Consider the following 13,427-nt stretch of genomic DNA (forward strand, 5'->3'; position numbering starts at 1 on the left):
AGGAAATTATGACAAAACAAAATGTAATTACCTTTACTTTTTCCCTTCCTTTAGAAGCCTATATCTCGTTTAGTCCAGGACCGCTAAACCTGCCTGACTGATATTTATTAATGATCAGATTATGACCCAGATTAAGAGCGGTTAAAAAAAAACCCTGATGTATAGCAGCCCACGGACTTCAGACACCTCGCCTGGACCAGGGAAACCGGGGTACCCTCCCGGAGTCAGACCCAGGAGAGGAGCTCGCCGGGGAGCGTCTGGTAGCTGGTCTTTCGCCCATGGGGCCCGGTCGAGCTCAACCCGAAGAAACAACAGCCACCCTGTGGACCCACCACCCGCAGGGACAAGCATCGGGGTCAGGTGCAAGACCCAGGCGCGCAAACTCAGCAGGCACCTGTGAGGACACGAGGAAGAAAGGGGACGGGTGGTGACGTCATGAACAGGTGTGCAGGCTCCCATTGAAACCGCTGGATGAGGGGAGAGAAAGAACAAAAGTTTTAGGGGGAAAGAGAAGAGAGAGTCAAAGGAGACATTTGCAGTCGACTTAAATAGTTCTCAGAATGTAGTTACTTTTTGCTTTTGTCAAAGCAATGGAAAGAAAAAAACACTTTATCGATATTGACAGTTCTTTTTTTATTTTTGTAACATATGACAAGGTTTAAGTTGGTGTGAATTTTCTGGAGTTTTTGATTTTCCTTTTTTGGAAATCACATCATTCTGGAGCTGTTTGCTTTTTATCTTAATACAAACATTAATGGAGATTTCAGTTGATGTATCCAGTCGTACTTGACGCTGGTCCGCCCTGTTTGTTTCTACAACTCATTCGTCAATAAATGCTAATTATTTTTCCCTTTACTTCGAGTCAGTGACCGTTGAGACTGTGCGCTTATCCTAGGATCTTATTTTGAAACCCACCTCTCCGGAAGTTTATTTTCTCTTACCGTGGCTGCCTTTATGCGGGTCTCTACCCAGACAGGAACGTAACCCGCAGGACGATGGCGTTATCGGGGCTGCTGCTGCTGGAGCTGGGTCTGTACGCCAGCGGTTTCGTCTGTGGGATTATTACTGCCGAATCCATCACCATAGTGCAGGTGACTTTACCCAGAAATGAATCACTACTCATCCATGTACTTCTTTTATCGCAACCCTCTTCCTGATAAACTCGCTTTTTCAGTGCGTGTTGGTGCTAGAAAGTTTCAAGTTCACTTAAGAGACAGTCAAAAAGAAAAACCTCTTTTATGGCACGTATTTCTCTGTTTAATTCTAAATTCACTTATTACGTATCAGTCACTGTCAAAATCAGAGCGCGAGCAGGTCATAAACAAAAACAAAACATCACTTTCGTTTTCTGAAAAATCCATCACTCTTGTTTTCGCCTGATGTCCTGCCTATGGGGGGTGTTGTTGCTCGGACACACCTCCTCGTGTTTACACGTGCTATCGGTTTAAAAACATCACAACGTTTAGTACGTTGTTCCTCATCAAACACACTATAGTGCCTCAGGGAGAATGAGGCTACAGTATAATATACTATGTATCAGGCACGTGCACAGATAGACCCCTAGTGGTGCTCAAGCACCTGCCCTTTTCCCCTGAATGAGAAAAGTGCCCCTTCTACTGGAGCCCAATTTTTTCTTCATTCATCAGTATTTAAGAATAAAAATTACTCTCTCTGTCGTCAATTCCCCCCAAATGTGTTTTGATATCTGACGGGGCATTTATTTGAGTTCTTGTGAGAATTTCGCCCCGACATGCTCCGCGGCGCTCACAAGCGAGGGCGAGATATACAGGCAGGCATCTTCTTTGTGTTGTTGTATAAATGCCGTTTAGACAATTTCGAAAGTATGTTGATCAGTATGTAGTATGTAGCCAATCATCTTTATTGATAAGGAAAATGTAAGCTAGCTGTCTAATCTAGCTAGCTGTCTCGTCAGAAAACAGTAAAAAATGTGTGTGTACTGTGTTGTCAGCTTTATAGAGATTATGTAAGTCACTCTTGATTATTATGCATTATTATTATTTTTAATTTCATAAATAATTTTGGCAATGGGTGCCCTTTTTTTTGGTTTGAGCACCTGCCCCCCAAAATGTCTGTGCACGTGTCTGCTATGTATGTAAAGTCACTCATTCTATTCATTTAATTAGCTGCGCTCCTTTTACGCTGCTGGCTCTCTCGTCATGTGACCAGATGATCTTTGTGCCCAATTATTCTCTCTACTTCTTTACAGAAGTCAGACGCTGCAGCTCGTGCGTGCGTGTGTGTGTGTGTGTGTGTGTGTGTGTGTGTGTGTGTGTGTGTTCTGTTTTGTTTTTGCAATTCTACCAGTGATGAAGTTATTGAAACAATGTAATGAAAATGAAACTATTAGCCTACATGTAAATAGAGCCAAATTTGAAATTTCAAAATAAAATCCCTTGTCTCTCAGGGTACCTTTGGAGGCCGGTGCATGCTGTATGGACTTGTCAACTACAATGTTACAGCCGGCCTTATTGGGATCCAGTCAACAAGCTCCTCGTCTTTGTGCCACTTCACGACGGCCATATCGGTCATGGTAGCAGTGGTGTGTTTCTTGGTGACTCTGTACTGGCTGTACAGGTTGCGCATCAACGGGGAATTCAAAAGGTAGCGGCACGTGTCATGAAACTTACTTTATAACTCTGTGATGATCTTGTTCTCCAACTTTACTGCTTGCCAGCCCTGTGGAAGCTTATGTTACACGGCTTTTCAGACATCTTGAATTCAGTTGTTCAACTCGGGTTATATCAACGTTTGAAGGCTGACTTTTAGAGGTATGATGAACTTAATTGATCACGCAGAAATATCTAAGCTGAGGCAAGTTTTTAAAGTTGGCACTAGTCAATGTTGCCAATAAAAATAGCAACGCAATATGATGTTAAAGCTGATACCAACATCTCATATGGTATTTCTCCACCCATCTAAGCCACTACAGGCATTCATGTGTGAAATAATTTGATTACAAATGCATGTACAAAAGACGTGTAACCGCACAAAAACACTTTGCAGATTGCTAAAAAAAAAAATGACATAATTGTAGCAATACCACAACTGGCCAAACTATCAACAGTAAAAGCTGGACTTATAGTGATATTGCTTGTATTCTTGTTGGCGTGAGACAGTGAATCAGCATGAAGGGAAACTCAACCCGGACTTTCACTGCAGGTTTTACAGACAGAATAGCGTCTCTGAAGCTGGTCTAACAGTACACGCTATGCAAAAAGTAGAATCCAAGCTGAGGCAAGTTTTTAAAGTTGGCACTAGTCAATGTTGCCAATAAAAATGGCAACGCAATATGATGTTAAAGCTGATACCAACAAGAATTAAAAAAACAGATCAAAACGAGGACATGAGTCATAGGTGAGCTGTTGTAACGCAGTCATATGTGAGTTTGACGTCATTTCCTCATTGGGTCAGAGGTTTAATTTTCCTTTCTGTCCCTTCTGATCTCCACAGGGATCACATTTGTGTGAACCTGATTATTGCTGTGAGCAGCTTCTTCCTCTTCTTCCTGCTCATCACGGGGTGCGTGGTGAATCTCGGACGGGACACACTCTGCAACTCGATCATACAGAGCGTTCCCGACATCACCAGGTGGCAGACACACACACACACGCACACACACACACACATACACACGGCATATAAAAGCATATACCGACAGCTAACTGTATAACTTTTGAATCTAAGTGGATGTTTAATATTTCATGATGATTTTGAAGGAGTTTTGGCTGCAAAAATATCTCTTCTTAGCTACTGTTAACACATATTTATCAGGACACAAAAGGTGCGTTAAAACTTAAATTTATGTCACTTTCTAACATGTAATCTATTTCTGTCTCTCAAGCTGTGAGGAGGCCCAGACCAGGAAATGGGTCAGTCCGATTAGAGGGCGACGATTCTTCAACAGTCTCTACAAAGCCGAGGTCAGTGGGCCTCATTCCGTGTTTGATTTGATGTCTTGAATGGATACTTGTAACTCTTTGCATTATGTTGACAAAGTACCAGTCAACATACCCAATCTACTGTGATTATGAACTAGGGAAAATACAACATTTTTTGTTCAGCCCTATATTATGAGTAAAGGAGCTAAAGCTGCGAACCCGAAACGTTCCCTTTTATTCATATATAGCAAAAAAAAAGCTTGCCGATATAGTGGCGGCTGCTGTAAAGTATCAGTTTGTTAATATCTACATGCAGAGGGTGTGTCCATTACTAACTGCTCTGATGAAAGAGCTTCATGTCCCTCCCGTGTGTCATGTGTCGTCTCCTCCCTGACCCCCCCCTACTCAGACGGCAGTGTGGGTCAACTGCTTCTTCTGGCTCATCATCTTGGTGCTGGTGTCCATCCAGAGGCGGCGGCCCGCCAACACAGAGAATCAGAGATTAATCAACCGTCCCAGAATGCGACGGTGAAGGACAGGGGACACGGACGATTTACAGAAACACACACTAGCACAACATGACAGTGTGGGAGTAGATGTGGTAAAAGGGTAAACACATTCTGTGAGATATTGTATGAAACTAGTTCCAGTAGTTTGTGATAATCTTAATTTGCTTTAGGATGTTTCGGCACTTAGATTCAATAGAAGCATCGCGCTTCGACGAGGATGGGATTCGAACCCACGCGTGCAGAGCACAATAGAGTAGTACTCCATCTCTCAAGCCTCCATTTGACCACATGATCCAGACACTTGACCTGCTGATACGTACATTTATCCATTTCCCACATCTACTCACGAAAGCCACGTCAAATATCTGATTACTGGATCACACAGAATTAACATGGTCCTCAAAAGCTTTTTATTTTATTTTTTTACCATTTCAGAAGTTTGTGCTTTGTATTTCTACGATGTGCCCAGCAGTTTTACTTCTGTATCTTTATTTATCACGAAGTGTTTCATTTGACATTGAGGCCAATTGTCATTTCTCTTCATGTTGTCTCAAAGTGTTTATTATGTGATGTCAGATAGTTCAGTGTAACTATGTGAGAAAAAAACACTTGCTACGGCTCGAAACAACAGGAATAACATTTCATTACATTATGTGACCAATGATTCAGAGTGATTTTTACTTTTAGATATGATATATGATATCCAGTCCAGGTTCACTCACAGGTGCTCATCAAATACTTCAGTCTGATACTGTGTTTAGGGTTAAAATGTCAAGATATTAACCACATGGTTTTCAGTGATGCTACTTGACACGTGGTGCTCCACTTTTTAAACCAATAAACCAAATAGTTGAAACACAATGACTCAAATGTGCTTTATCTTAATGCATTAGTGTTGAACTGTGTCTCCCTCTGCTGGTCTGTAACAAGTACTCACTTGTACCTTTGTAGTGTCTTCTTTCATGTTAATGGAGAATAGTTGTTACAGATTTAACGTTCAAACTGGAGCCACAAACCACCAGGAAACAAGGTTTCAATCACTTTGCCGTTTATTTTAGCCAGGACATTATTGTAAGGTGATTGTGTCTGATTCCCATTGTTCTACACAAAAGAAAGAAAGAGATTACAACATTTGATATGTTCTAATCATAAAGTCAGCAGAAGAAACAAACAGACGAAACAAATTCAATCAAAAATAATCCGCTAATCATCTGAACTACATCATAATCTCAATCATAAAAATAAAGTGCTACTTACATTGGAAGCATTCCAAAAGACACATGGAAACATCAACCATCATTCCAAGTGAAAGAGGAGGAAGGCCTCAGCTAGGCCTCTGTTTATAATGTGGGAGGTACGACCATAAGTGTAGTGAATCACTGCTTGGTGCCTCTTGTGGAGAGGAAGGCAAACAACCTGCAGTTTCTAACAATAACTTATACACTATATCTTAATATAATGTTATGATCCATCCATCCATCCATTTTCCTCCGCTTATCTGGGGTTGGGTCACCGTGGCAGCTGGCCAAGCAGGCTGACCCAGACTTCCCTCTCCCCTGCAACATTTTCTAGCTCATTCTGGGGGATCCCAAGGCGTTCCCAGGCCAGCTGGGAGATATAATCCCTCCAGCGTGTTCTGGGTCTTCCCCGGGGTCTCCTACCAGTTGGGTGTGCCCAGAAGACCTCCAGTGGGAGGCGCCAAGGTGTTTTGCCTTACCCAGAAGACATCCTGATTAGATGCCCGAACCACCTCAGCTGACTCCTTTCGACACAAAGGAGTAGCGCCACAACTCCAAGTTCCCTCCTGATGTCCGAGCTCCTTACCCTATCTCTAAGGCTGAGCCCGGCCTACGGAGGAAACTCATTTTGGCCGCTTGTATCCGTAACCTCGTTCTTTCGGTCACGACCCAGAGTTTGTGACCATAGGTGAGGGTCAGAACGTAGACCGACCTGTAAGTTGAGAGCTTCGCCTTCCGGCTCAGCTCCCTCTTCACCAAGACGGTCCGGTGCAGCGCCTGCTTTACTGCTGCAGCCGCACCGATCCGCCTGTCGATCTCCCGCTCCATCTTACCCTCACTCGTGAACAAGACCTAGAGATACTTGAACTCCTTTGCTTGCAGTAGACACTCCATCCCCACCTGGAGGGAGCAATCCACCGGTTTCCGGCAGACTACCACGGCCTCAGATTTGGCGGTGTTAACTCTCATCCCCACCGCTTCACACGAGCTGGTCCACTGTTCCATGGCAAGGACGGAATCCGCATTGCCCCTCTTGATTCCGAGGTTTGACGAACGGTTGGATTCTCCTTTCCAGCACCCTGGCATAAGCCTTCCCCGGCAGGCTGAGTAGTGTAATACTCCGATATTTCGAGCACACTCTCCGGTCCCCCTTTTTGAAAATGGGAACCACCACCCTGGTCTGCCAGTCCATGGGCACTGATCCCGACCCCCATGCGACATTGAAGAGGCGTGTCAGCCAAGACAGCCCAACAGTGTCCAGCGCCTTCAGCATCTCAGGGCGGATCTCATCCACCCTCGGCACCAAGGAGCTTTTTGAACTCCGCCAGGGATAAGGGTGCCCCCCCCCCCCCCCCAAGTCTTCATGCACTGCCCCATGTTGGTTGGGTTTAGGAGTTCCTCAATGTGGTCTTTCCACCGCCCGACGATGTCCCCCGTCCAGGTCAGCATTACCTTCTTTAGCGTGACGGCTTCCCTCATCTCCAGTGTCCATCACCGGGTTCTCATGTTGCCGCCATGACAGGCACCAATGACCTTCCGACCACAACTCCTAGAGGCCGCATCCAAAATAGAAGCTTTCAACATGGTCCACTCGGATTCCATGTCCCCAACCTCCCTCAGAATGTGTGAGAAGTTCTTCCAGAGGTGGGAGTTAAAGACTTCCAGGGCAGGGTCCTCCACCAGGTTTGGCTTGTCAGGTCTTTCCAGCCGGCTCCCCCGCCATCTGATCCAACTCACCACCAGGTGGTGATCAGTTGACAGCTCTGCTCCTCTCCTCACCCGAATGTCCAAGACATACGGCCGCAGATGAGATGATACGATTACAAAGTCGGTCATTTATCTCCGGTCTAAGGTGTTCTGGTACCAGGTACACTTATGAGCAACCTTATGTTCGAACATGGAACCCCTCTCACCGACTCCAAGACGGCCGGATACTCCGAACTTTTGCTTGGTACAGCGGCGCTCAGCTGGGGGCTCGTAAGTAAGTTGAATTTCTTATTTTGAAACAGAACAAGGTACAAACTAGTGTTACCAGCAGTTACCTGACAGGTCAAAATAAACAGCTTACTCCTGCTATTACAACATGACTCCTCTCTTTCCTTAACTGTCTAATCTCTGTGGATTAACTGACCTATCTTGAGCCCCGAGGTAGAAGACTAAGTTCACGAGAGTGAGAGAGAGAGAGAGAGAGAGAGAGAGAAGAGACGGATGCCGACGTAGAACGGAGAGTGATAATAGAAGAATATTGGGAAGACATACCAGCACTCTCAAGGAAGAACTTCGCCGGTTCTGTAAGTCAATTTCCAACCGACACTTCCACCATCGTCACCTAAAGCCTCTAGAGTTACTGTCTGAGTCTGTAAAGGACAACTGAGAGGAGAGAGAACTCTGGAGAACGTTGAGGACTTTCTCACACTCAAGAAAACAAAGCTTGTGATTAATTTGACTTTGGAGTGTATGGTAAGACCTTTTCCCATCCTGTTAAATTGGGCTACTGATCGGAAAAATAATCAGTGTGGATACAAAAGAAGAAAAAAAAACAGAAGAGTGAAAAACTGATAGAGACTGATGGTAGGATGGGGACAAGAGCAGTGGCCACTGTAGACTGAGCTAAGCCGTGATAAGCCTCTTTAAGCTACTTCACTCTCTACAGATCAAATGTTCTGTTTAAAACCTGGTGATCTGTGCTGGACTTCTGACTGCGAGCTATTGATTCACTTCATCTGATTTGTTGGCAGGATAGCTGTAGTTTACAGCCAAGTCAGAGAACAGAGTCCTTAAATCTCAAAAGTAAATCACAGAGAGCCTTTCTACTGGACAAACATGTATTTAAGTCTGTTTTCAAGCATCTGACTGCTTTAAAGTCCTTGAGCTAATCCTCGTTTGATGTCCAGTTCCTGTTTTGACCTCTGACCTCCACCCCTCTACCTCTGTCCAGAACATGTCTCTCAATCAGTGTGAATCCGTGGCGGTGAGCGTGGAGTCCCTCCTGAACGACGCCAAGAGGATGCAGATGCAGTGCCGCGAACGCAGCGAGCAGCTCTCCATGGCCGCCACGCAGCTGAGGGTGGAGTCGGCCGCCCTGAGGGAGCAGTGCGAGTCCGCGCAGCTCGACATGGCCCACATCCGCCGGCAGCTGGACGACCTGATGGACACCAAATCGGCCTTCGAAGCCAGGGAGAGGCAGGCGCGCAAACTCAGCAGGCACCTGTGAGGACACGAGGAAGAAAGGGGACGGGTGGTGACGTCATGAACAGGTGTGCAGGCTCCCATTGAAACCGTTGGATGAGGGGAGAGAAAGAACAAAAGTTTTAGGGGGAAAGAGAAGAGAGAGTCAAAGGAGACATTTGGTGTCGACTTAAATAGTTCTCAGAATGTAGTTACTTTTTGCTTTTGTCAAAGCAATGGAAAGAAAAAAGCACTTTATCGATATTGACAGTTCTTTTTTTCATTTTTGTAACATATGACAAGGTTTAAGTTGGTGGGAATTTTCTGGAGTTTTTGATTTTCCTTTTTTGGAAATCACATCATTCTGGAGCTGTTTGCTTTTTATCTTAATACAAACATTAATGGAGATTTCAGTTGATGTATCCAGTCGTACTTGACGCTGGTCCGCCCTGTTTGTTTCTACAACTCATTCGTCAATAAATGCTAATTATTTTTCCCTTTACTTCGAGTCAGTGACCGTTGAGACTGTGCGCTTATCCTAGGATCTTATTTTGAAACCCACCTCTCCGGAAGTTTATTTTCTCTTACCGTGGCTGCCTTTATGCGGGTCTCTACCCAGACAGGAACGTAACCCGCAGGACGATGGCGTTATCGGGGCTGCTGCTGCTGGAGCTGGGTCTGTACGCCAGCGGTTTCTTCTGTGGGATTGTTACCGCAGCATCCATCATCATAGTGCAGGTGACTTTACCCAGAAATGAATCACTACCCATCCATGTACTTCTTTTATCGCAACCCTCTTCCTGATAAACTTACTTTGTCAGTGCGTGTTGGTGCTAGAAAGTTTCAAGTTCACTTAAGAGACAGTCAAAAAGAAAAACCTCTTTTGTGGCACGTATTTCTCTGTTTAATTCTAAATTCACTTATGCGCGAGCAGGTCATAAACAAAAAAAACCCATCACTTTCGTTTTCCTAAAAATCCATCTCTCTTTTTTTTTCGATGTCCTGCCTATGGGGGGTGTTGTTGCTCTCATTCCATTCATTTAATTAACTGCGCTCCTTTTACGCTGCTGGCTCTTTCATCGTGTGACCAGATGATCCTCGTGCCCAATTATTCTCTCTACTTCTGTACAGAAGTCAGATGCTGCAGCTCGTGTGTGTGGATAATAATAATAATAATAATAATAATAATAATAATAATAATAATAATAATAATAATACATTTTATTTGTATCGCACTTTACTTTTTTTTTTTTTTTAAATCTCAAAGTGCTACAGGCTAAAACAGGGCTGTCCTGTTTTGTTCTTGCAATGCTACCAGTGATGAAGTTATTGAAACAATGTAATGCATTGGTTAAAAAGGTTAAACGTTTACCCTACATGTAAATGGAGCCAAATTGAAATTTCAAAATAAAATCTCTTGTCTCTCAGGTTAACTTTGGAGGCCGGTGCATGCTGTATGGACTTGTCAACTACAATGTTACAGCCGGCCTTATCGGGATCGAGTTGCCCGGCTCCCCAACTCTGTGCCACTTTGTGACGACCATGTCGATCATGGTAGCAGTGGTGTGTTTCTTGGTGTGTCTGTACTGCCTGTACACGTTGCGCATCGGCGGGGAAATCAAAAGGTAGCGGCGCGTGTCATGAAACTTACTTTATAACTCTGTGATCATCTTGTTCTCCAACTTTACTGCTTGCCAGCCCTGTGGAAGCTTATGTTACACGGCTTTTCAGACATCTTGAATTCAGTTGTTCAACTCAGGTTATATCAACGTTTGAAGGCTGACTTTTAGAGGTATGATGAACTTAATTGATCACGCAGAAATATCTAAGCTGAGGCAAGTTTTTAAAGTTGGCACTAGTCAATGTTGCCAATAAAAATGGCAACGCAATATGATGTTAAAGCTGATACCAACAAGAATTAAAAAAACAGATCAAAACGAGGACATGAGTCATAGGTGAGCTGTTGTAACGCAGTCATATGTGAGTTTGACGTCATTTCCTCATTGGGTCAGAGGTTTAATTTTCCTTTCTGTCCCTTCTGATCTCCACAGGGATCACATTTGTGTGAACCTGATTATTGCTGTGAGCAGCTTCTTCCTCTTCTTCCTGCTCATCACGGGGTGCGTGCTGAAGATCGGACGGGACACACTCTGCAACTCGATCATACAGAACGTTCATGACATCACCAGGTGGCGCACACACACACACACACACACACACCCTTTTCCTTGGCATATAAAATCATATACCGACGGCTAACTGTATAACTTTTGAATCTAAGTGGATGTTTAATATTTCATGATGATTTTGAAGAAGTTTTGGCTGCAAAAATATCTCTTCTTAGCTACTGTTAACACATATTTATCAGGACACAAAAGATGCATTAAAACTTAAATATATGTCACTTTCTAACATGTAATCTATTTCTGTCTCTCAAGCTGTGAGGAGGCCCAGACCAGGAAATGGGTCAGTCCGATTAGTGGGGAAAGATTCTACAACAGTCTATACGATGCCGAGGTCAGTGGGCCTCATTCCGTGTTTGATTTGATGTCTTGAATGGATACTTGTAACTCTTTGCATTATGTTGACAAAGTACCAGTCAACATACCCAATCTACTATGATTACGAACTAGGGAAAATACAAAATTTTTTTGTTCAGCCCTATAGTATGAGTAAAGGAGCTAAAGCTGCGAACCCGAAACGTTCCCTTTTATTCATATATAGCAAAAAAAAAGCTTGCCGATATAGTGGCGGCTGCTGTAAAGTATCACTTCGTCAATATCTATGTGTAGAGGGTGTGTCCATTACTAACTGCTCTGACTCAGATGAAAGAACTTCATGTCCATCATGTGTCGTCTCCTCCCTGCCCCCCCCCCCCCCCTTAGACGGCAGCGTGGGTCAACTTCTTCCTCTGGCTCATCATTGGGGTGCTGGTAATTGTCCAGAGTTGTCAGGGTTCAGGGTCAAAGGTGATCAGAGGAGGGCACAGACGGGGGCGCCGTCGCTAACCCTGCAACGCAGAGACGGAGCCATTTTTCAACCATCCCGCAACGCCACAGGGAAGGACGGGGGACACGGACGATTTACAGAAACACGCACGCGAGCACAACATGATAATGTGGGAGTAGGTGTGGAAAAAGGGTAAATAAGTTTATTGAACACTGCGTTGCAGGTTTGTCCAGTGAACACATTCTGTGAGATATTATATGAAAATAGAAAATGCATTTCTTGCTGAAAATGCGTTGGAATGCTGAAAGCTGAAAGATGAAATGAATTGCAAAAACATTGCTGAAAATACAGAAATGAGAGACTACCTGTCTGAAAAATGTTGAAGCCCGAAAGCATTTAAACTGCACTGCTGAAAACCCTTCTAGTTGAAACGTCTAACTATGGTGTCTGTAGCTGAAAGTATGAGGAAGTAGAAGGTTTTGAAAGTTGAACAAGTTTAAGAGGATTTAAAAATATTCTCCATAGACATCCCATTCAAAAAATAGGTTGCAAAAAGCTTAATAATTAAAAAAATTTAAAGATTAGAAATATGAAGAGACATAGCACACATGAGCTGAACAAGCTGAACATTTACATAGTTGAACGGTTTCTGTAGCTTAAAAACTGAAGAAGAAGAAGAGTTTCAACAAAATTTTTACCCTTTGAGAAGTTTGTGCTTTGTGTTTCTACGATGTGCCCAGCAGTTTTACTTCTGTATCTTTATTTATAATGAAGTGTTTCATTTGACATTGAGGCCAATTGTCATTTCTCTTCATGTTGTCTCAAAGTGTTTGTCATGTGATCTCAGATAGTTCAGTCTAACTATGTGAAAAAAAGGAACACTGCATAAAGAAACACTTGCTACGGCTCGAAAAGGCGGGAATGACATTTTATTACATTATGTGACCAATAATTCAGGGGGTTTTACTTGACACATGGTGCGCCACTTTTTAAACAACTGAACAAAAGAATTAAAACACAATGACTCTAATGTGCTTTATCTTAATGCATTAGTGTTGAACTGTGTCTCCCTCTGCTGGTCTGTAACAAGTACTCACTTGTACCTTTGTAGTGTCTTCTTTCATGTTAATGGAGAATAGTTGTTACAGATTTAACCTTCAAACTGGAGCCACAAACCACCAGGAAACAAGGTTTCAATCACTTTGCCGTTTATTTTAGCCAGGACATTATTGTAAGGTGATTGTGTCTGATTCCCATTGTTCTACACAAAAGAAAGAAAGAGATTACAACATTTGATATGTTCTAATCATAAAGTCAGCAGAAGAAACAAACAGACGAAACAAATTCAATCAAAAATAATCCGCTAATCATCTGAACTACATCATAATCTCAATCATAAAAATAAAGTGCTACTTACATTGGAAGCATTCCAAAAGACACATGGAAACATCAACCATCATTCCAAGTGAAAGAGGAGGAAGGCCTCAGCTAGGCCTCTGTTTATAATGTGGGAGGTACGACCATAAGTGTAGTGAATCACTGCTTGGTGCCTCTTGTGGAGAGGAAGGCAAACAACCTGCAGTTTCTAACAATAACTTATACACTATATCTTAATATAATGTTATGATCCATCCATCCATCCATTTTCCTCCGCTTATCTGGGG

At 43.4% G+C, this 13,427-nt stretch overlaps 1 protein-coding gene across 1 annotated transcript; it reads left to right on the forward strand.

Moving 5' to 3' along the window:
• The first annotated feature begins 948 nt into the window (after positions 1–948).
• Positions 949–12,555, forward strand: LOC137874834 (uncharacterized). Its single transcript, XM_068713802.1, has 14 exons — positions 949–1,091; positions 2,426–2,622; positions 3,472–3,609; positions 3,863–3,941; positions 4,309–4,427; positions 6,529–6,652; positions 7,169–7,343; positions 7,514–7,623; positions 8,585–8,833; positions 9,388–9,552; positions 10,243–10,439; positions 10,866–11,003; positions 11,253–11,331; positions 11,700–12,555. Exons 1-14 carry the CDS (start codon positions 996–998, stop codon positions 11,820–11,822), a joined length of 1,989 nt encoding a protein of 662 aa, XP_068569903.1. The 5' UTR covers positions 949–995; the 3' UTR covers positions 11,823–12,555.
• The last annotated feature ends 872 nt before the right edge of the window (positions 12,556–13,427 follow it).

Source organism: Cebidichthys violaceus, unplaced genomic scaffold (assembly GCF_023349555.1).
Source record: "Cebidichthys violaceus isolate CVI_PGR_0920_01 unplaced genomic scaffold, fCebVio1.0.p SCAF_19, whole genome shotgun sequence".
NCBI lineage: Eukaryota > Metazoa > Chordata > Actinopteri > Perciformes > Stichaeidae > Cebidichthys > Cebidichthys violaceus.